At 38.7% G+C, this 23,839-nt stretch overlaps 1 protein-coding gene across 1 annotated transcript in view; it reads right to left on the bottom strand.

Moving 5' to 3' along the window:
* Positions 1–7,605: 7,605 nt before the first annotated feature.
* Positions 7,606–23,839, bottom strand: part of MMP2 (matrix metallopeptidase 2) — a 32,567-nt gene continuing 16,333 nt past the window's right edge. Inside the window, exons 8-13 of the mRNA XM_009558089.2 lie at positions 22,770–22,925; positions 20,833–20,986; positions 15,204–15,340; positions 13,288–13,447; positions 9,822–9,931; positions 7,606–8,571 (exon numbers count right to left, since the gene is read on the bottom strand). Of these exons, the coding sequence (XP_009556384.1) occupies positions 8,468–8,571; positions 9,822–9,931; positions 13,288–13,447; positions 15,204–15,340; positions 20,833–20,986; positions 22,770–22,925 (821 nt within the window). The 3' untranslated portion in view covers positions 7,606–8,467. The remainder of the gene's footprint in view (positions 8,572–9,821; positions 9,932–13,287; positions 13,448–15,203; positions 15,341–20,832; positions 20,987–22,769; positions 22,926–23,839) is intronic.

Raw genomic sequence — 23,839 nt, 5'->3', positions numbered from 1 at the left:
TCTGGAGTTGACTTTAACAACTTTATTTGTTTGCAGTTTAATGTAAGGATTTTATAATTTTTTTAGGTGTTAAATTTGCTAATTTTTTTAAATTAAACTTTTGATTGTTTTTCAGAACAATGGCAAGACGAGCTGTGTTTATGTTAGTCAGAGAAATGAGTACTTGCTGAGAGCACAACCGTATTGTGATAAGTAATGCTTTACCCTGAAGAGAAAACAATTTTTAGAAGTATGTAAAGTAGCCTTGTGTTGAAGTCTTCAGATTAATGCAACCCCGATATATGTGATTATGTATAAACTCGCCAAAACCAACAGGGCCAAATGATGTGGCTAGACACCTGCTGGGGCTGCTTAAAAATGCTTTTGCAGGAGGTAGTAAACTTGATCTAGTTTAGGGTCCTCTGCAATGGTTTGGCTCCTAAATATTTTGTAAAATTTGACCTAAATCCTGATGTGCTATTCATTTCCTATGCCTGTAACACATTTCCTGTGAGATCTAGACAGAGTAAGTATCTCACCCTGTTCTACTTAATTTCTGCAGTTTCTGCCACATTTCTTATCTTGTAATTTTAGACATTAGGACCTGTGACATAGGGATGTGTCTTGCAGTCAGTTTGCCATGCATTGCATACCAAATGCCCGCTCCCAACTGAACTTCTGCTTTATGCAGATATACAGTATTTTGCAAATATAAATGCAGATATACAATATATGCAAATATAAATATACATAAATATCTACACATTTATTGGGATAAATACAAAATAGTCGCATTAAAATTCTCATGTGGCCTCCCTGGCTGGAATACACATAAACGAAACTCCCTTATTCTAAAGTTCAAATCAAAAGTAGAAGACTGTGTGTAACATGTATTAACAGCCAATGGGGTGCTGAAATTCAAAAGGAAAAGCTCTATTTCAGCTCATGGCTTTCACTAAAAAAATACAGCAAATCAAGCACAGAATCTCTCTACAACTTCTGCTGTCTGCTTTTTTACAGTTTTTCTGTTCATAGTACAAAATTTGCATGTAAAAAGAGTATACGTAGCCAGAAATATCTGAAGGTGACATGGTCTTGTTTTCTGGAGTGGGTTTGAACCGATGATTTATAGGTAAAGCCTGACTCCTCCCTGCCAGTTTCTTTTTTGGTCCCAGAGTCTAGTTGTTTATGTAAGAAACAAAGCTGAAAGAACAAGAGAGTAAAGAGGTGATAAAAGTGCAGTGAAACCAACACAAAATCTGTGAAGGCCAGAAGTGCTTTGATATTTTATGCATTTCCTCAAAGGACTTGCTTGAAGCAAAAGCCAAAGCCAAACCTGAAAACTGAAAATCCGTTAGGCAGGAGCCCTACCTTCTGGGTTGGAAACTAATTCCCTTCTAGCTTCAGAATATTCCTCGGTTCAAAAATACTGTATGAAAGTGAAAGGAACCTATTTCAGCATACAATCAAGCCATAATCGTACACGCATAATCAGTGATATAAGAGACAGAGGACTGAGACAGGGCTATGCAGTACTATACAGGAAGGCATCTAAATGTAGGAATGAATGAAAAACACTAATCATGTAGAAGAGAGTTCTACCAATGAGGATTTTGAAAGGACATGAATAGAAGCCTCTTTGACCACATGGAAAACAACAGGAAAAGTCCTCCTACTTCATAACTTCTGAGTTCTTAAACAAGAGAATTGTCAGTGGCCTTGAAAAGTACATCTTTCTTAGTGGAACAGGAAAGCATGAAAATGCAAGGATTTTATGAGCCTTGCCAAGTATTCAACTAGTGCGAAATCATACTCCCTTTAGATGACTACGTTCAACAGTTAGTGCATTCAGCACAAAGAGAAAGAAGACTGATTGTCTCCCTTCTGCATGCAAGACTTGCCTCTCAGTAAATTGCTTTAACTTGGTTTGTCTAATACGATAGTCAGCTGCTGTCCTGTCGCTGTGAACTCTACTCCAGTGGGTTTCTGCATAAGTCAAATTAAGGGACTTGAAAAGGAGCAATAGAGAGAGACAGTGGCCAGAACTGTCTACTGTAAGCACAACCACAGAAGAAATAATGTCTCCATACCTTAACTAACTGCGATGTGTCGCTGGATGAGAGACCTGTGGCTGAATTTCCTAATTCTTTGGCTAGTGGTGATTAGAAACTTCATGCAGTGGAGGTGCTGGGTCTTTGTCATTGCCTGGCACCCAACTGCAGAATATGAAACTGCTTTCTAGCTTCAGCCTTTCTGGCAGCAATATTATGGCTGTTGTAATGGGCATAAGGAAGACAGAATTAAGCTGTCCAGGGTTAAAACAGTGGTTAGAGACCTGAAAAAAAAGCTTACTTGGACAGCTTAATATTGTGAAATCCTGTCTTTTAGGAAGGGGAGACCACCTCCAAATAACTCCCAGGACAGACTGCCAAGCTCCAGGCTAATGTAAATTAAAACAATTATACTCTTAAAATTGTAAGTTTATTTTGGCAATGCTAGCGAATTCGGAACAGCAAAGCAATTTAGTCACTCAGGAGTAGTTTTGAGAAGTCTCAGAGGAATGCAGTGGGCAGTAACAGGCAGCTGAAAGCTCAACATTTCTCTGTTTTTGTCACTCTCAGGTTCATTGTGCAGGGAATCTGCAGCAGCGACTGAATGTTTGTACTTTTTATTCTTTTGTCGCTTTTTCAGAGTGGCTTGTTGGTCATCTTGGTAGAGTCTGAGCGTGCACACAGGGAAGCTGTCTGAAGCTGATCTTTAGAAGTATATGAGGTGTTTGGGGGTTTGCAAAAAGAGGTGAAATAATGATTTAGAGATGATATTGGCAGGCTGTGTGGATACAGCCCTCCCAGCGTTGGTTAGGCTGACCAACCTGGTAGTGTTGGTAGAAGCTGCTGTGGTGTGTTGAATGGTCACTCATTCAGCTGCTGCAGCTCTGGAGAAATTACTTATCATTTGAGGAAGAAAACCAATAACCAACAGTTAAGAATTTCAAAATAATCAGTAATCTCTACTAGTGCTACAAAGGAAAAAGGGCTGTGCAGACTGATTACTTACACTTTTAACTCACTTTATTGTCTTTTGCTGAGAATGTGGCATATATTATGGAGAAGGAACAAACTGCTGCAATGTCCTAAGCAGGTTAAGGTTGATTAGCGTTCAGATTGTTGAACTAGATGAGCATGGTAGGTTCCTTTGAACTGAAACATTGTATTCTAACATACATATTAAATCTTTACTATTAAATACCATACTGCAGTATAGCCATGAGCTATTTCCTTGCACGTGTGTATGCATGCAGGCATATATTTAATACATAATTTAAAAAGCTATTGTATATAGTTCTTAAAATTATATAAATTATTTTCATAGACTTTGACAGTCCAAGGCTAGAAGAGGCCATTTGCTCACTTAATCCAGTTCCCACTTGGTCCAGGCCAGTTTTTTTTTGCAAATATGCTGTATTAATGCCAGAAATAACATCTGAGTGAAATATATTCTCCAAAAAGGCAGGGAGTCTTGATCTGAAGACTTAAAAAACCCCAAACAGCCAACCAACTAAACCTCCCCTACTTCCACCACCTCACCACTTTTGGTAGCCTGATACGCAAGTTTATTGTTTTTACCACCAATACAGTGTGCACAATTGCAGATTCTGTTCTTTTCTAGGTAATGGTTCATGCCATGTCTTTCTGCATTAGATTGAGGAGTTCTGAGATAATAACAGAGTTTCTTGATATTTGCCTCAATTAAGAAAAAGCTAATTGGAGAGCTCATTAAAAAAAACCCACAAACATTTTGAATGTAATGATGAGAATGAATGGATGTTGTAAGGTTTTCTTGCTTATGCTGAATACCTTGAAAATTTGAGCGCATTTATTTCTGCAAGTAAAGACTTGCTGTTGCAGTTGACGCTAGGGGAGGACATGCACCCGGCTTCCTGGTTATTTATGTGTGAAATCACTGCTGTTTGTGTGCAAGTGTAAATCTCAGAACTGGACAATTTACCCTCAGGTGCCATTTTCCTCTCATTTCAAAGGCAATGCTAGAAGGAGATGAGTTTCAAGTAATAGCTCACGACTGACAAGCTTGGTATGCAGAAATGTCGTTGGCAGCTTTTGAGACACCCTCAGTTCTGCCTCACTGTGCTATTTCTTTTGCAGTGTCTGAGATGTTGGTTTTGTTGCTGCTTTCGGGGCAGTGTGGGAGAAAGGGTTGATCTATTTCTATGTTTTTGTCCTTACTAGAGTTCCATGAGTTGAAATATCTTAATACTTATAAGTGTTCTACATAAGCAGTCTCTAGCAGACAGTTTCCCCCTGCAGGTATAAATCTCTGCCCTTGCAGCCATCCCACAGAGCCCAACACCTGCTCGTTTGTTGGCTTCATTCTTCCATAAGCAGAAGAATATTCATTCACCTAGACTTTGCTGCTAAAATCATGCATGTCTGGGTTCTTAAATAGAAATAATTTGTCCCAAATGGGCCCAAAGGACCTACTTCCTCCTGATTTAAAGAACAGCATGGCTACACTCAATTGCTTAAATTTATGGGTAACTGCTACTTTGCAAAAATCATGACAAAATAGCAGGAAGAAAATGTATTTTTAACAAATACAGAGTGTTAGTAAGACACAAATTGTTAAGCATGATTCACAGTTCAGGCTGTTATGTCTATTAAGTATTTAAACTGTGGCATTTCATTATACCCTTGGCTGCTTTTTATGTATTGTGACAGAGCGGTTACTAAACCACTGCCCTTTACTCCACTGGATTGGAACTGCCCTGCTGGTCCTGTACATCTTGTCGTGCTCATAATGGATAGAAAATTTACTTCAGCTCAAGGAGCAAGAGTGTCTGAGCTATCTCCATCTTGTAACGAGCTCCTGCGCAGCATGTGTGCCGCTATACCCTGGCAATGAAAAGCCCAAAGGGAACCTTGCTTCAATTTATTAAAACTGTAGAAGCAGAAAAAGTTAGGTAAAGGTGTGATAGTTTTGTGCTAGGTTTTATATGGCTTTTAGATAAACGCTTATGCTTTTGGTCTTCATTTCTTTTTCTGCAAAGAAGGCAAGTAAAAATCTTGATTCAGTTCTGAAAATGTCTTATGAGAAACATATTGAGGGCAGGAAGGGCAAAGGCAGTGGCCTCGCTGACAAGGGCATAGTCTCACAGTACCCAAGAGAGGTGAAAAGAGCAGGCCTGGAGAGGATAAACTGGTTCAGCCAGGAATCCAGGGATAACCAGAAAAGTCCCTAATGATGGGGCAGGTTTAAAGTCAAAAAAGGAAGCAAGTCAGTGGAATAGATTGGCATGGGACATGGCCAGGTACAGGCAGAGCTGCAGTGCTGCTCAGACAAGGACTTTCCATCTCATGGTTAACTCATTTCAAACAGGGAAGAAAAGGTACAAAATCATTGAGGAAATGTACAGTTTCTTGAGTTTTGACCACAGAAAAAAAAGAAAAGCATTCCTAACTTCAGAAAATACATTAAAGTAACTTTATAATTTCTTCTCAATTACTATGACTAGGTGATATCCTGAAGGTAGAGTGAGTTGTTTCTGGGTTCCACCAGTAAGATTTTAAGTGGCTACCAGCAAGTGAAATTGGACCCAAAGACCTTCTCAGGACACATTTTATGACTTTTGGTATTTCACAGGTTAAATATGACAAGTTAATGAAAAGGGTCGGTATATTCTTCCAGCTCATCTCATATATGTAGATGATAACCTGGCAAATGTTACAGTTCATGAACAGAAACAGGTGTACTTCTGAACAACCTGTGATAAGCTTAAAGTTGTCAGTCTGAAACTGAACCCCTTTGGACTGGTTTGTGTGTGAGTTGGTTTAAGGACAGAATATTTATTTCTGTTTTTCTGCCAGTAATGTAGTCATTGGAGAATGGATTTTCACAGACAAGAACAACATAAGAAGCTGAACTCCTTAAACCCACCAGATGTGTGGAGTTTTGAGGGATTATGGTGGTTTTATTACGGAAGGTAAGCTGGTAGATTTGCCAATGTTGTAAAACATGCACATAAGTTATAGACAAAAAGGAAACTATTTCAGTCATCAGTAGAAATGTGATTTAGCAAGTCAGACCTGAAAAGGCCCATTGCAAATATTCCTCTAGTATAGCTGTTTCAAAACCCTACCACTTGCAGTCCATAGTGTCTCACAAAGCATTTCACGTGTATGAATTTGGATAAAATCCTTGGCCTAATGTTGTCTGTTCTGATGGGCCAGAGTGAGGCTTTACATCTCTGTTTCTCAAGCTTACATTCATAGAATCACGTAACGGTTTGGGTCAGAAGGGACCTTAAAGATCATCCAGTTCCAGCCACGTGCCATGGGTAGAGACACCTCCAACTGGATCAGGTTGCTCAGATCCTCATCCAACCTGGTCTTGAACACTTCCAGGTACAGGACATCTGTGACTTCTCTGGGTAACTGGTTCCAGTATCTTACCGTCCTCGTAGTAAAGAATTTTTTCTTTATGTCTGATCTAAATCTTTTCTTTTTCAGTTTAAACCATTCCCCCTCATCCTATTACTACAGGCCCAGGTAAAAAGTCCCTCTCCAGCTTTCTTGTAGCACCATTTAGACACTGGAAGGCTGCTCCAAGGTCTCCCTGGAGCCTTTTCTTCTCCAGGCTGAACAAACGCAACTGTCTCATCCTGTGCTTGTATAGGAGGTGCTGCAGCCATCTGATCACCTTTGTGGGCTCCTCTGGACTCACTCTAACAGGTCTATGTCCCTCCTGTGCTCAGGGCTCTAGACTGAACACAGGACTCCAGATGGGGTCTTATTGGAGTAAAGGGGGAGAATCAACTCTCTCAACCTGCTGGTCACAATTCTCGTGATGCAGCCCAGGATATGGTTGGCTTTCTGGGCTGTGAGCATACATTGCTGGCTCATGTCCAGCTTTTATCCACCAGTACCTCCAAGTCCTTCTCAGCAGGGCTGGTTCTCAGCAGGACTTCTTCATTCTCCAGCCTGCCTTGATACAAGAATCTGCCCTGACCCACGTGTAAGACCTTGCACTTGACCTTGTTGAACTTCATGAGGTTCACACAGGCCCGTCTTGCAATCCTGTCCTGGTCCCTCTGGATGGCATCCCTTCGCTCTAGTGAGTTGACTGCACCACACAGCTTGGTGTTGTCGCCAAACTTGCTGAGGGTGCACTCAATCCCACTGTCTGTGTCTCCGACAAAGATATTAAATAACACTGATCCCAATACTGACCTTGCAGGATATGCATACCACAGTGTCTGTGCTGACTCCCTCTGTCTGGGTTGCGGTGAGGTAGTCTGGTGATAAGGAGAAAGAGAGTGCCTAATAGACAGGGACATAAACTGTTCTGAGAAGGCAGTGGGCTTTGTGGGGGTGTGGGACCATATAATCTATTTAATGTAAATTGCTGTAGTTACATCTTAAAGCTAGTGGAGAAGATAACCCAGGTTTCACATAAATCTAGTCTGCAGTTATATACTGTCTTTCCCTTGACAGGTATTTTGCTGTAACATACTACTGGATTTCTAATTTCAAATGATACAAGGAAGCCTGGCCATGAGAAGTGTTGACAGTGTAATTCGATTTTTTTTTTGTATTGTTGGCACTTCATGTGTAGGACATTCTTTTCTATTTTATTTGTTTAATGAGAAACATTCCATCAGATTGTGAAAAGAACATTTTCTGTTGCCCAATGCATAAGCAAAAAACCTAACCAAACAAACCCACGATATTATAAAGAACAGAAAAATAAAACAAGTTAAACAATAGTACTTGACTTCTATGTATAACGCATTGACTTCAAAAATCTGAGTCATTCTGTCCAAATAAACAAGTTATAGAGTAGTAACAAAGTGCATGAAGCAAATTGCTAAATTTAACTAAGGTATTAAAATAAAAAGTACTTTAAAACAATACTTTAACACAGTTTCTTGCCATGATTCCATCATGCATCAACACAAATCAAATCCTGAGGCAACCTGTGCCTTTGACAGTCTTTCTGTATTATTATGTAAAATAAATGGAAGTAATGACCAAACTTGCAAGAGGGTGAAAAATTTCAAGACAAATCATCTATTTATAACAGAGTTGTATTTAAAAAAAAAATAAAATCAAAGTGCACTGTTGGTACATCTCGTTTGAGCCTATTTGAGATGTGTATAACGCAGGGGCATGATCCAGTCTCCAATGGTTTCAATACTTTAAGCACCAGGGGAATAAAGAATGATGGATGTTCTGTTACTAGTGTTAATATGACTAGCATGACAACAGAAAAATTGTACCAGAATATATATGTAAACATCTTTTGTATACTGAGATGGCAAGGACTCAAATTATCTGATGTGTACGGTACTGGTACTTAATGTTTTGGTGCCAGTACCAGACTGGTCCAGTAATTAGCATTCGAATCTATTTCTAATTACAGATAAGGCATATAACGAAAAAGTAAGTATTCGGTTATTAATATCTCATATGGTTCAGCAACCCAACCAATCAGAATTTATCTTGCCAATTTTAACGATCTTCAAACTCTTGTCTTCCACTTGTAGATAGTACTGATCTTTGAAAAAGTAGGTGTATCCTATGAAAGTAAATAAAAATGCACAGTTATGAAGCACATCATTCTTGATGAAAGTTATTTTTTGTCTGTTTGATTTCATGAAGCTTAATGAACTGGAAGACTACTTTTCTGAAAAAATTATACACAGTTAAAGAAAGGCTTATTTTAAAAATAAAGAGAAGAGAGGTCTTGTTAAAAGGAGCCTGTTTTGTGAGCCAGAACTTTCTGGGAAGAGATGTCTGCTGGCAAGATAGATGTTGAAAATGTAATTGAGTCAAGACTCATGTGATATCAGCAGGGCTTCCAAACATTTATGCATATCTGTGCAAAATATGAGGCCACTTAAAACCATGGGCCAGGCTCTCAGCGGCAATTGATAGGAGGTAATAACAAAGGACAAAACGCGACCCATTCATGCCTGTGACCAAGGAGATGAGCATACTCAATTTTTGGCTGTGCAAGAGCAGGGTGATGCTGAAATGATGCTGTGTGCACGTGCTGGTACTGAGGAAGCTATGGAGCTATCAAGAAGTTGGGAAAGTTCCAAGCCCTAGGGACTGGCTCGGTCATGCCTTCTGGTGCTGGGACAGCCTGTGCGTCAGGCATTAGGTGGCAGGAGTTGCTTTACTCTGTGTCTCAAACTATGCTAGAGACAAAAGTCTCCACTGAGACTTTAATGTTGGAAAACCAACATGAACCCAGATCTGAGCCTCAGGGACATCTTAACATAAAAGTAACTGCATCAGAAATTACTTTCCTCCTTGTCTTCTCTGACATATGTATAGCAGGTTTCTAGACCTGTACAACGTAGCAGTGGAAAACAATGGGATGACTTAAACAAGATAGTACAAGGGGAAAAGTAAGGAAGAAAAGGATGAAGATGCTAATAAAAGATGTTAAGCTTTACAAAGTGTTCAACATCAAGGAAGTAAATGGTAGACAGTAGTAGCAGTTTAAAATTAACTGAGCTTCGTGAAAAGGCAAATTAGCATAACTATTATTGTTGTCTTGGATAAAAATACTTGGGACAGGTTCTATTCCCTAAATGTTTCATTTTCAAGAGTTTAAATTGCTATTAGTAGGGTATTTATCCATTGGTATTTCATGGGAAAATAAAGAGATAAAACAAGTTTCTTTGAACCAGTAGTTTGCAAAGCTGAATGAGAATTGGGTTCCTACTCATGGACCACAAGAAATTGAAATCTCCACTAAGTTTCACAGCAGACAAATAAGAGAGCTTATTAGTGACTCAGAGCAGAACTACAGCTTACCACTGTCACCAAGACCCAGGACAGCGTCGAGGTTATCTGGAACTCCATTCCAAGAGTCAGCAATGAATTTAGGGGATGTAAGCTCCATTTTCTTTTTTTCTTCATTGTACCTGAAGAAAATTATATCCCCACATTAAATCTGTACTTAATGTTAAAATTTAACCCAGTTTTTCATGCAGTCCTTAGCAAATGTGACTATATAAACCAATCAAACAGAAATATAATAAGTGAGATTGTAATGTTTCTATTTAATTATAGTTATTCACCAACTGCTTTAAAACCCTGTGAAATTTTACAACTTTCCTTTTTTAGGCAGCAGCCAACATCTGAAGGCAGAAGATTTTAATATGAAATGGCTATCTTTTAAAAATCTTACTTGAAATATGCTTTTAGTCCATGTAATTGATAGATTGCTATTAAATTTCTAATTCCTTTCCCTAAGATCTCATTAAAAAGCCCTATTATTTTCACACAGTCCTGTCTTTCTCAGTGATGATCAACAGATAAATACCAAGTTAAAAATATATGCTATTCTTTTGACGAAAAACAAAACCCAAACAAACCCATCATGACTTTCACAGTCTGTGCTTTAAGGAGTAAAAACTCAGCTGGTATAAATCTGCCTAACTCCATAGAAATCAGATCTAGTTTACAGAGTCCTTCAGAAGAGAGATTTGCCTGTATCCCCCCACAAATGATCAGTTGTCTCATTTACTCTGTGTGCTTTCCACTGTAGAATGCAAAGACAAAGTTGTGCAAAGCCAGTTTTACACTTCCACAAACGTGCAATCCAGGATCTCCTTTTCTACATATAGGGAATAAAAGTCGCAGAGATGCAAGGTTCTTGAGATTGAAGATGGAAAGAGCAAGGCTGTGGCTTGGTTTTCCCATTTTTCCGGTTTGTAGATGAGCGTCAGTGTTGAACCGGAGGAGTGGAGATGTCCTGAGGAGCAGTGACACGGGATGTAGTTCTCAAGCATGAGAGGGCTCAGTCACACTAGCAGCACCTCTTCAGGAGCAGTGGACTTCAGAGCAGTCATCTTTGATGAGTAGTGTGTGTGGGAGCATTTATATTCTTGATTCTTTTTATCCACGTCTTTATCTGTCTTGGGTTACATTTCTCTCATTGCTATGTGGAACTACTTGGATTATATCCCAAGTTTGAAGAGTACAAATGAGTACTAGGTTGGTCAAAATCAATTTAAATTATTATTTTACACTTCACCACTTTTTCCTGTGATATTCAAAGACAATGTAGAATTTGCTGGGCAGCTTTAAACTTCAGATGTGGAACCTGAGCCAGCTCCTCTTCCCTCACAATACTTCACTTTGCTTAACAATCTTGTTATAATAAAGCTAAAATAGCTTGGAGCTGGAAGGAAAGGGACAAGAAAGCTTCCAAAAAATCCATGTCAAGTAAGTGTGATAATGGCACAGGAAGGACTATGGTATGTAACTATTTTGATTCCATGTGACAGAGTCCTTGTATAAAACAAAACAGCTGCATACTTAGGGCTATACAGTCTGTTTTGAACAGCTGCGGTTTTCCTCTAAAATATGTGTCAACTGCTTGCTTTCCTCTTTACACAGATAGAAATCACTTAAGCTTATTTTGGTTTCTTAACAATAAATTATGCATGCTGCAATGAGTGCAGTTGATGAGGTGCTTTGATAGAAATACTGTCTATGATTAGAGTGATGTATTACTTGGAAGCTCTGGAGTACAGTAAATCAGAGCAGTGGTTGCTACGGAGGAGACAAGCAGCTTTGCTAACTCATAGTCTGTAGGTTTTGGTAAGAATATGAAATATTACAAATGGCTGTACTGGAACTACTTGCAAATGTTTAAGATGGTCTGTACAATATGACATTAAAAAATTAATAACATTCTAACATTATTTAGCTTTTAAGATTTTTTTTTCTTTAGATAATGGGCAAGAGCACTCTCCTGAAAGTAATTGAAATTTATGATCAAATGACAGTTGTGAAAGGCTGTTTTATTTACTTACAGGAATCCACAGCCATTAGGATATAAAAATGACACTCATCCAGTTTGATCATAACATGAAATTAATGTTCACATAAAATGAACTCAATCATACTGAGACCTCCTTTGAATATTTTATATAGAGCATCTCTCAGAAGGGACCCTTATAGCTTGGAGAATCTTTTAGATTTCTGGTGGGTGTTTCTAATGTTTAACTTTCCTGTAAATTGACAGCTAATGGAGGGTTCAGCTTTCGGGCTGTTGTTTAATGTCTGCATTCCTGACTTCAAGTTCTGCTCCTGGAAGAGACCTCAGATGGTGAAAGCAGGAGTTAATGTCTCTGTTTTGTTCTCGCGCCGTTCTGATAGGCAGCACAGAGCTAACTCACAAAGTTCCTCAAGGCACCAAGTACGTCAACATTTAAGATGATCTTTTGTCCTTAATCTTCCTGCCAGTTATGAATTTGAAATTCTATTAAATACAATTAGTAAACTCCTTATCAGGTGTAACATTGAATATTTCTTTCTATGACAACGATAGACTTGAGGCATTTTAAAGACATTCCTTCCCTAATATAAGACTCCAAGACCATTTCTTGACAGAGCGTGGTAGTAGGTCACCTGAGTTTGGTTGCTTATGTTACATCATATTTTGCTTTTCATACATTCTTTGCAACAGAAACCTTAGTGCAAATATAGTTTGTGGGTATTTGTGAAGTACCACATTTGTGGTGTTCTTTGCAACAAAAGTTCTCTAAGCATGGACTGGACATGTGAAAAGACATGTAGAAACTTTCAACATGAATTGAAGCTAAGAGTTTTCCCAAAGCACTAGCAGATACGGTTCTCGCGGTGTGTTCAGATCTCCTCCATGCCAAATCTATTAGTAGACCAAATGTGTTTGAGACTGGTACATGAACTGCTGAAAGGATTTACAGCCACCCTCAGTGTGCTTTGCTAGTCCCACTGCTGTTTCTTTTACATCCAGCATCTCCAAACCTGTTGACTTAGTGGAAGAATTTGAAAGGCAGCCTTGTTAGTCTTCAGCTTCGAGTGATTAGAAATCAACCCAACTCTTAGGTATTATTTTCAGAGATTTCTCCCAGTACTTGTAAGCTGAGAGCAGGGAGAGCTTGCCCCTCTCAAGAGCCTGAGACTGACATATGGGGCGGTTGCTGGTATATAGGGGCTGAGGAATGGCTTGTTAGTCATGAGCAGCCTGACAGAGACTCCCAGATATCCTCTTCCATTGCCAGCTGTTTTCTCAAATACACACCAGTTTCCTGCTGCTGTACCGAAGTACTTTCCTAGCCATCCTCCCTGGTCCAGCATCCTTGCTCACCACTGCTGTCAGTGTGAATTTTGTATTCTCAAAGGATGAAATCTCCATGTTTGGTTCCTGCCTCCTGAACCCGAGAGTGCATTCAGCCCTAGAGACACAGCTTGGCTAACAGCGTAACACCACTTCAATGCATCTTACTTCCAGTATCTGTCTCCAGCAAAAATGTATGTCTTCTTGTTCCTTCCCCAGTTAAAAGCTGCATCAACACGCTGCACATCAGGAGGTAGTCCCAGGTTGGTGAGTTTCTTTGGATAGCCTCTATCCAAGTTACTGGCTGAATAAACCCAGTACTCGTTTCCTAAGTAGGGAAGAAAACAAAGCAAACATACTGTTTATTAATCAGATACAGAGGAATATTTCTTCTTTTGTGCTTTGTTATTAAACTTTTTAATTGCATTAATTGTACTACTAGTCTTTCTAGTATTTGACCATCTATGAATCTCTAGATCAGAGCACAGAGGTACAATGATTATAATTTCTGCTTTTACAGCTTAGGTGTTGCCTCACAGCAAAAGACCGCCTCAGCATGCTTTTGCTTCCTCTCTTCTCAGCAGCCTCATCTTTGAAGCAGACATGGTCTTGGTACAGTTGAGGTTATGTCCAAACAAATAGCTAATATTGGTGATTTTTTGTGTGATGAAGATGTTCTGAAACCAAGCATGGGCTCATATTTGTCAGAGTTTTTGCCCAGAGTTCCTGTTTCTGTTGCTTCTATTATATGACAGTTTTGAATGTCTCTCTAAATATGTACTGGTGGAAGATGTATAAATATTCTGTGTTCTTTACGTGGAATTATAATTTACTTAGTAAACCCTCACTAGATTCACTGAAAGCCATGGAAAATTTCATTTCGGAAAGCACATTCTTTGATTCTGTGCTAGTGGGAAAGGAAGTAAGTAAAGTATTACTATGAGAAAAGTGTGAAGTATAGCATTTGAGTTCCTGAGAAGTTAGTATGATACTTCGTTCAGGAGCAAAGGGTGGGTCTCAGTAGTAAGTATTTTAAGATAGTTGAGTTACATGTAAGTTTCGAACAAATCTTTGTTTGTTGGATAGTTCTTATTTATTTTTTTAAAAGCAAATTAGTTATGTTTTCCTGGAAATTATAAAGAGAAAGAAAGAGAGAGGTTCAGATGTAATAGGGTTGTAAGTAGTACATGTAATATTTAGTGTTTTGGCTTGCCTGAAATAAAACTGTAAGCTTTTTTTTTTTTTTTTTCCCTTTTCCCTTCCATGTAAACTAAAACAAATGGCTTTGAGACATGTGGAACACATTATCATTACTTTGTTCCCCCCTCTCGTACAGAAAATGTACAGCAGCATTAGCCATATGTTTTTTACATGGTTGGAGATGTTTAGTCATGTTTTTATTAGATACTGGAGCTTATTTTTTGCTGGCTCAGTTTTTGATGTTGAAAACAGCCTCCCAGCTCCACTAATTTGGCCATTACAGCTGAACCATGTGAGTGACTTATGACGGACAAGGTTGTGCTTCCTGTTATCCTCCTCTCCCATGGAGGATGGAGGCAGCTAGCATAACCACCTGTATCCTCTGCCTGATGAAGCACCAAGGCAGATATTTGAAAGCCAGAGTGGAAGTCAGTCTTTGGCAAAAGAGTAGGAGACAAGGAAAGGCATGTGGAGAAAAAAAGATCTAGTCTTCTTAAGAAACTTGTATGGAGACAATAGCTTAAAATGAGAAGAAGCAGAAGAAATACAAGACAGTGACTGATGAAACAGGGGTCCCGCTGTTGTTGTTGATTTTTGTTTTAAATATTGACTCTTGTTTAGTCTCGCTTATTGTTGAATGTAGCTTTCTAGGTGCTTATATCTCCCCTTTGTTATAATGAAGGCTGAATGCTGTTCAGAGTCTTTCAGATCCAGCCTTTGTCCTAAAATCCTCATGGATGTTTGAGACCCCTCACACGTACCCGTTGGCTATACTGGCTCTTAGGCAGGCTCTCCCCTGACCAAGACACATCTCAGAGGAAACTGAGCTCGATCACAATGTTTATGCAAATGGCTACTTACATTTTAAAGCTTAAAATCCATACCTGAAAAAAATACAGCCTTCTCGTCCTGCGGGGCCTCGTAGACAGCATCAATTTTCTCTGGCAGATCAGGCCAGAATGTAGCAACAAGAAGAGGACCTGTGGGTTTTCCTCGGGGGTTTACAGTCCTCCACATGAATCTGAGCAGAACAGAAAATTGTATGAGGTTTACAATGAACCAATTCACCATCACATCTGTTTCTCATCATTTCTGGCAAAAGCCACATAAGCGCGCATGTACACACAGGTCCGCACACGCTTGTAACTGTTTCTTCTACAGTTTTCTACAGTTTCTACATGGCCACAGTGACTGAAAAGCAAAATCATTATTTAGAAGCATGTTGCTAGAACAGCTGCAAACTAAGCTGCATGCTGGACTGCAGGTGAAATTGCTTGCACTGATTGCTTTGGAGTTCTTGTTGCTTTTTGCGTCAGGGCAAAATGTTTTCTGTGCTTCTACTATACAAATAAACTCATTTACAAGGCATTTACCCTGTTAGAGCTCTTCTGCTGTTATGTATGGAGCATGTAGATGAGCCTTTGACAAAAGCAGAGATTTCTATTCTGTGAATTACTCTTATTATTGTAGTGACTAAAAGTTCAAATTTAATAACACTATATCAAACAGCTTGGAAGTGGGCTAGGCTGTAAAAGAAACTGCTAGCACTAAAAACGTTCATTAGAGAAATGCAAAGGGTAATTTATTGTCTATTTTATGTGTAAGTAGGATCATAATTTGATTTAAGCTTTAAAAAGCTGTAACTATCTTTAAATGGCAGAGCTTTGTGCTGTGAGGGCTTTTGGTATTAAAAATGGCACTGCTATTTCTTCCTCCATAGAATGAACAACTTCTTTCCCCAACAGAACAAGTGTTTTGCCATGGCCACAAAATGAAAAATCAGCAGGCTGATAGAATCACTCTTGCACCAAGATATAACTATTAAATTATCAGGTCAAACAGCTTTTATCACTATTATGTTGCTGAAGCTCAAGATGCTACCGGGTTCTTATTTTTCAAAGAGTGTAAATAGTCATTACCCATTCCTACCTAGAATGGGTAATTCCTCTCAAATTACACCTTTGAGAGACCCACAATCTAAAACTGAGCTTTGGTTTTGCCTAAAACTCAGAGAAGCAATCATAAACTAATTTAATAAATTGCTGTATTTTTATAAACAGAAGTTTGACTGTGAACAGAGCTTGCTAAGACAAATAAAACACTCTGAAATACATTTGCAAGTATGATTAGTAGCTGCATACAGAATTATGATAATCTGTAGTGTTTGATATGAGGAAGAGTACAACTTGCAAATACATCATTTCTTTGTCTCTCAATTAAGAATACATATTAATTTAGCCTGACATATGATACTAATAAGTAAGAAAGTAAGATGTTAACTTGCTCTCATTTTGCATATATGTATATTTAACATGTACAAAAATATCTCTGAGCATAACTCATCATCATTTTTACTTTAAAAAAGAGGCAAGGAATAAGGCATTTACCTAATTTACTCTTGCTCTTGACAGTGTTTAAACACATATGAAACCCTGTAAAATGTAATAACATTTGTTTCCTGCGCCTCTTTGTAGACAGAAAAGCAGATCCAATATGATATGAAATGGAAATCCATATAACAACTCTTTCTAACACTGCATTCATAAAAGTAACTCCTTTAAAAATCCAAGTTACATAATTCTTAATCAACTTTGGACCTGATTTATGGCTGAGTCACTGCTAGTAATTACTGTCTGCATGAATTCCAAACTTTCCAGAGCCAACAGAGACTTGAACACCAGTTTTTTTATTAAAGCGTACATTTCAAGGGACTTGTTAAAATGGTGAGATTTTCTTGTGGAAGGGGAAACTTTGCAAAGCTGAATTTTCTTTTTTTTTTTTTTTTTTTAATTGAGCAGGAGGAAGTGGTTTTTCTTTCTAAATGGTGAAATTGATTATTTGGCTTTCATTTTGAACTTATTAAAATGTTTTAATTCATTCAGGTTAAACTTCAATATTACATTTATAAACTTATACTTTGTTGCAGTAAGTATGCTATGTTATATTTTAACATAATCAAGATCAGGTTGGATGGGGCACTGAGCAACGTGATGGAGTTAAAGATATGGGGGGCTGGACCACATGATCTGTAGAGGTATCTTCCAACTCAAGGCATTCTATGATTCTGTAAGCTTTGCTGCTATTATGATTATTACATGCAGTTATCTGAAAAGACCAAATCAGTGAACCTTTTTTAATGTGTTGGGAAACTTCAGAAGCTTGAATTTTTTTTCAGTTTCAGAACAAAGCCCTATGTGTAAACGTTGCACTTTGGCACTCTGGTTGTTTGGAGGAATTTATGCCCAGTCCAAAGGCTCGATCGTTCTTTATGGCCCACAGCACCTCCAGTAATATCCTTTTACTTCCTTGGTTTGATGCGGGAGGGGAAAAAAAACATGTTTGAAAGAACTAACCTGATCTGACCTCCTTTTTGGATTTACTCCTTTTGCCTGTATAATACGACAGTTGGATGCCACGGTGGCTTTCATGAATCATAAAAGTCACACGACACATGATAACCATTTGTTTTTTTGAATTCCAAAAGTGAGTCATAATGCTGCTTGCCTGATATTTGGAAAGCTGCAAGACTGACAGCCATTACAGAGCAAAACAATTCAACAATTGTCTGCCTTTCCTGCGTGTTAGATAAAGCGTGAATCAGTGTGAACAGATTGTCTTGGTGTTTGCATAGTTCCTTGAGCAACTGTATCTGAATGTGAAACACTTCTATTTTGCTGGGATTATGTGGAATACTGAATTGCTTTGCTGATTTGGGAATAGATTTTAAACTGTTCATTGTTGAATCGAGCCTTGTGTGATTACCAGTTGACAAATGCAGAAGCAAGGTGGAAGTCTGGCTGAAAACCAAGGCCCTCATGTGAGCAAAAGACTATTGGTATGCTCTGAATACTGAGGAACTTGAGAGATCTTTCTACTGCTGTAAGAATGATTTTCCATTTGAAGGCACTGAGCTGAAGACTTGAGCTCTCTGATGGTTACGCTGGCAAAATGAGCCTGGGTTTGGGCACCCTTGTTGGGCCAGGGTGGTGGAAGGCTCTCTGTGGGGCTGATCTGTGAGCACTGTGGGGCCATTCTGTGGCTGAGAAGAGGCTGTTATTTGCTGTTAGGGATCACTGGATTGTAAGGAATCTTAGTCTGCTTCTGATGGGACCAAGAGGAATAGTATGAAAGGTATCGCAGATGTCCCCACAAACATGTTGAATAAATCTTTTGTTCCCATGGCAGCTGTAATAGAAATGGGGAATATTATATTTTTACAACCTGGAGTTTTTAATCCCTGTTTCTACATTGCTAAAACACAAAGCCTGGGATGAAGATTAGGTAAAACTTCAAACCCAAAGCACTGCTGTCTGGGTGCCATATAGATGGACACTACAAGGAAACACACAGAAGGAATTTCCTTATTACACAGACTGTAAAATTACCTAATTAGCCCTGATTTTTTGTCATGCAAAGCTGATGAGTAAAGTTAAACCGTGCAGCATAGTAATGCTGATGATTCACATTTTCTCACTGAAAATTTATGTCTGAAGGAGATGTCTGGACTTTAAACCACCATAAGATAGAAATAACTATTACATTTTGTTTTGTGAGGGGAACTTTGTTCCTGCTCCCTTTAAAGTTTCAGCTCTGACATATGGCAAGGAGGAATGAACAGGTGCTTTGTAATACTTCCATCAGCTTCAGATGCTTGTGTACGATCCTGTGTGATAGCAGACAGCGTTTGATATGGGCACGTGCAGTGAACGTACATGGGCCCAGATCTTCAGTGGCGTGAGGGAGAATGTTCAGGGTAACTGAGGATAAATGATTTCAAATTAGGCATTGATTTATGGCAGGGAAAAAGGAGTTTTAGTGTCTCTCACCATGGTGCTGCCAAGTCCTGTACTTCTTAAGAGATGCTCATCATTGCTGAGCAGCTGGGTAATAGAGGCCCTGGCAAAGGCAGTGGGAGCTGCAGCTGTGCTTCTGCCTCACTTTATCAGGAATGTCTCTGCCCTTCCATCAAAAATGCCTCTTGTGTCCTCTGCCTTGGAGCCCTGGTGCAATCACCAGTGTCCTTAATGTGCTATTATAGCAGCCACGAGTCACATAATACTGTTATTTAATGATTTTGGACTCAGCCTGGATTAAACCACTCAGAATATAATCACAAGATTCTGCTCACGGATTTCCAAAGGTGAAGGTGTGCTGAAGCAGTGTCTCTGTGGTGGGAGAGGCATTTGAGATTATTGCCACTGACTTTGGATGAACTAATCTTTTGGAGGGTCTTTTTAGAAGCTGAGATTGGCGATATTCCTGCAGTCAGATTTGAAGCTTTCCCCCAGAGTGTGGACTCTATGGAATGAAATTAGGAAGTACAGTGCATCCACAGCTCTACTCCACTGAAAGTGATGGGATTTCCATTCCTAAATTACAGTCCTTGTAGTTTTTGCTACAAGGGGAATCTGAAAATACTTTATAAGGAATGAATCCTTCTTTGGCAGGTAATAGACTCACTCATGCATCTCTTCCATTGCTAATTTTGTGATTAACATTAAAGATGGGTAAATACCTAAAGATTCTGGGGACCATATCTGGTTTGCATAAGCATTTTGAAGTTTGGAGGCATCTCCCAGCTACTTCAATCTTTCAAGCAACCCTCGGGTACTCTACAGAAGCCAGCAGGATTGGCACTAGGGTTAATTTTGGTGCTCCTATCGGGCAGAAAATATGAGAACAAGGCTTTTTTTTGGATTTCTGTTGTTTCCTTTTTCTGATTTTAATGAGAACTACCACCAGCCCAGTCATCATCACAGCATCTTGGAATGTACAATCCCAGTGCAGAGCAGAAGCAAGAAATTAAAAAGCACCACTAAACTGCCTAAAACAATGACTGAAGTTGAAAATTCCAGGCTTTAAAAGGTTTGAGAGTATCTCTTGGAAAAGATGAATTTATGGCATAATCATCTCACTTACCTTTAATTACAGACAACTTTTTGGACTTAAAGGTAATCAGAAGGAATCAGCATGGATTTTCAAATGGGAAGTCATGCTTGACCAACATAATAACCTTCTATGGTGAAATGACTGGCTTGGTAGATGAGGGGAGAGCAGGTCAGAAAGATTTTTGACCCCGTTTCCGGAAAAAGTCTCATAGAGACACTATGCAAGTACAGGTGAAGTAAGCAGACGGTGGGGTGAACTGGAAACTGTCTGATTGGCTGGGCCAGTGGGTGAAGTCTATCTGGTGGCCTGTAGCAGTGAATCCCGGGTTTCCCTATTGGGTAGAGGGCTGTTTAACATCTTCAATAATTATTTGGATGATGGAGCAGAGTGCAACCTCAGCAGATTTGCTGAGTATCCAAAAGTGGGATGAGGGGCTGATGCATCAGAGGGTTGTGCTATCACTCAGGGGCACCTTGACCCCTGGAGAAATGGGGGGATGGGAATATCATGTATTAAGGGAGGTCCTTTTGGATATCAAGTTGACTAGAAGCAAGCAACGTACTCTTGTGGCATGGGCTGTTCCTCCACTTGATGCCCCATTGTTAAGCAATTTTTCTCACTTACCTATCTTTGAAGAAAAATGTTTCTCCTCTAATTTGTGCGACTCCATCAAATACAATGTCATGCTTGCAGAGCTCTGGGGTGACAGGTCCAAGGGTTGGACGTGGTCCTGGCCCTGGTCCTGGCCCTGGTCCAGGTTCCACATCAGGTGATACTTCTGTAATGGTGAACAGAGACATTCTAGTACACCAAAATACAGTGCTACATAGGTAACCCGAGAACATCAACTATCATAATCCATGGAAGGGGAATAATTTGGAGGCAAGGCTTGAAAGGGAAAAAACCTTATAATAAAATCTTTTCAGGAGAAGAGTAGTCAAGTACAGCGGAAAAGAACTTAGCTTCCAGTCTTGCCTTAATCTGCTGTGTGGCCCCGTTGAAGACATTGAGCCTGCATGTATCTGTCTGTGTTGAGCTGATTATTTCATTTGAAAGATATTCAGAAGTGATTATGCTGAGTTTGAATGTTAACATTACAATTCTTATTTTACTGCCTTCTAAAAAGAAGAGAAATGCATTTCAAAGTCCTTTTATTCAGAATTATCTCAACTTGGCTGAGAGAGATGTCAAAGTGGATTTCTCTTCTTTTAGAAGTGACAATGTTTTGTGAGTTAAAGATGCGTTTTGAGCCAGTTGTATGATCTTTCTGCCCTCATCAATAATCAAAATGTGCTCCTCAGAACATACACTTTGCCATCTGGTTTATTTTATTTTGTTTTATGACTTGGCTGCTGTTCTATTGCCTTATAAGGCATTTGCATTTTTTCTTAGACATCAGATTAATTTTCTGTATGAAACAAAGTGAGCATAGCTGATTTGAGATGATAATAATGGAATAAAATAAAGGAGTTTTTGAATAGTTCTTTTATATAGAAAGCAGTTTGTAAAGGGTTATATCAGCAATAAAGAGGGAAGAAAGATAGTTCTGTCTCATGGTTTGAAGTGTGCCTTGAGAGAACCGGGTTAAAATCTGAACCCTATCAAAGATGAGCCATGAAAGCTTAGAAAATTCACTTAACCCAGCCCATGTCTCAATTCCCTGCTCAATTAAAGCAGCTGAGAACAAGGAAAAAAAGAAGATTCAAATCAGATTTTTGATAAAAAAGGTATCTCCTGTGGTAATCATTTCAGTATATTCTTATTATAATTTCTGAAGTGTTGAGTACTTAGAATATAGTCACTTACAATTAGGAATATACCTCAGCAGAAAAGTGAAAAGCACAGAAAGAGAAATGTTGTTGATTTTCTTCAAGTGTTTCATTGACTGTAGTATACTTGTGCCTCTGTAAGAAGGAAAATATGTACATAGAAGGAACTTTGATTGTAATAATGCCTCTGCATTTTACTGAGAGTATCCGTGGAGGAAATAAGTTATAATAAAGATGTACCAACATAAAAATACTGAATGTGCTTTTTCTCCAGGAGCTTGCTGTATGCATTTACATGGATGCATTGGCTCCCACACACTATCTGGAAATGTTATTGTGATGGTACATCTTGAATTGCTGTGGGAAGGCAATGAGAACTGTTTCCAAGCTGGGACAGGAAACCATATCCTTCCTCTTGTACAAGGAGTTGCAATTCTGGGAAGCTCAGCTTGATGTAGACAAAAACACAGCCACATCAGGTATTTCAAGCTAGAGAAAAGCATGAGGTTTCATTGTCCCAGTGAGGGGATTAGAAATTTTCATCAAAAGTTTGATTATCAGGGGAGTTTTGCTGCTCCTGTTAGTTCAGGAAATTTAGTTACTCCTTGTCCTTAAATTGTTAAATTTGTTTGAAGTAGGAGCCCTGGAAACACCATTAATAATAATAATAGATGATGTTTCTGGCATTTGTGATATTGTGCAGTATGTAATTTATTACAAGCTTTGAGTCCCAGATTTCAGCCTGTGTTGCTTGGTTTTCTGATGAATAGCTCTGGCAAGAGGAGACTTTACCATATAGCTCCTGGATCCCTTTAATGTCATCCTGAGAAAGTCGGAAGTTCTTGGTGTAGGTGTAGATTGGGGCCATAAGAGCTCCTGGATCCTCAGAGTGCTCTAATCCCATAGCATGACCAAATTCATGAGCAGCAACCAAGAAGAGACTGTATCCTGAATAACAAAGCAAGATAGTGTCAGCTGCTTTCATCCAAATAAAAGCGTACCACACAGGTTATTCATAGTCTTATAATTTTATTTTCCTTGCTACTCATCAAAAAGATCCCAATAATAAATTTCATAATTAGTATTTACAGCCTCAAATTGTGCACGTCATACATATTGCCAGAAATGACATTTCCTTGGAGATATTCTAAAACCTCTCCTGTGACTGATATTTGCTACCATCTCACATTCAAATGACTTTGACCAGAGTCAACAGGTCTGAAAAAAAGGAGTGTAACAAATCATCATTTTTTTTAAGCAAGAAGAATTAAATTTGCAATCCAGACCTCAAATCATGTGTTTTATCAATTAATGGCATGCAAGTGGTAAACAGATCTGTATATCTGTGAACAGAGCCTGAGTCAGTACTGTTGTACCAAATATTATTAGGCTTAAAAAAACTTTTTCTCATGACATTTTATCAATTATGCCCAGTCTCTGAAATTAGTGGTGATTATTTTCATCCTAAAAGAAAAACCTGAATGTAGCACTTGTCTTTTAAAACCCTTTTGCTGTATTTAATTTTACCCATGTGACAAATAAAGGCAAACATTATCCAGAACAATTTTAAACACCGATGTTCACCATACCAACTTGATACTCTCTTTCTCTTCTTAAAACTTGTTTTTCATCTTTGTCAATATCAATTACAAATGCATTCATTTTTGATGTTTATCATTTGTTCCTAATTTGGTTGATATCAGAATATAGTTCTCATATACTAGTGAAATGCTATAGTATTTGTGGGGTTTAGCCTTGGAATGAAAAATTGGTGCAGAAAGAAATATTTTTCTTTGATTTTTTTTTTAGAGTCTGTTTTAATGTTTTATATTTTAGAAAGTTACTTCATGATTATAATTTTA

Source organism: Cuculus canorus, chromosome 13 (assembly GCF_017976375.1).
Source record: "Cuculus canorus isolate bCucCan1 chromosome 13, bCucCan1.pri, whole genome shotgun sequence".
NCBI classification, from domain to species: Eukaryota; Metazoa; Chordata; class Aves; order Cuculiformes; family Cuculidae; genus Cuculus; species Cuculus canorus.
This window is presented reverse-complemented; position numbering and strand designations above follow the sequence as displayed.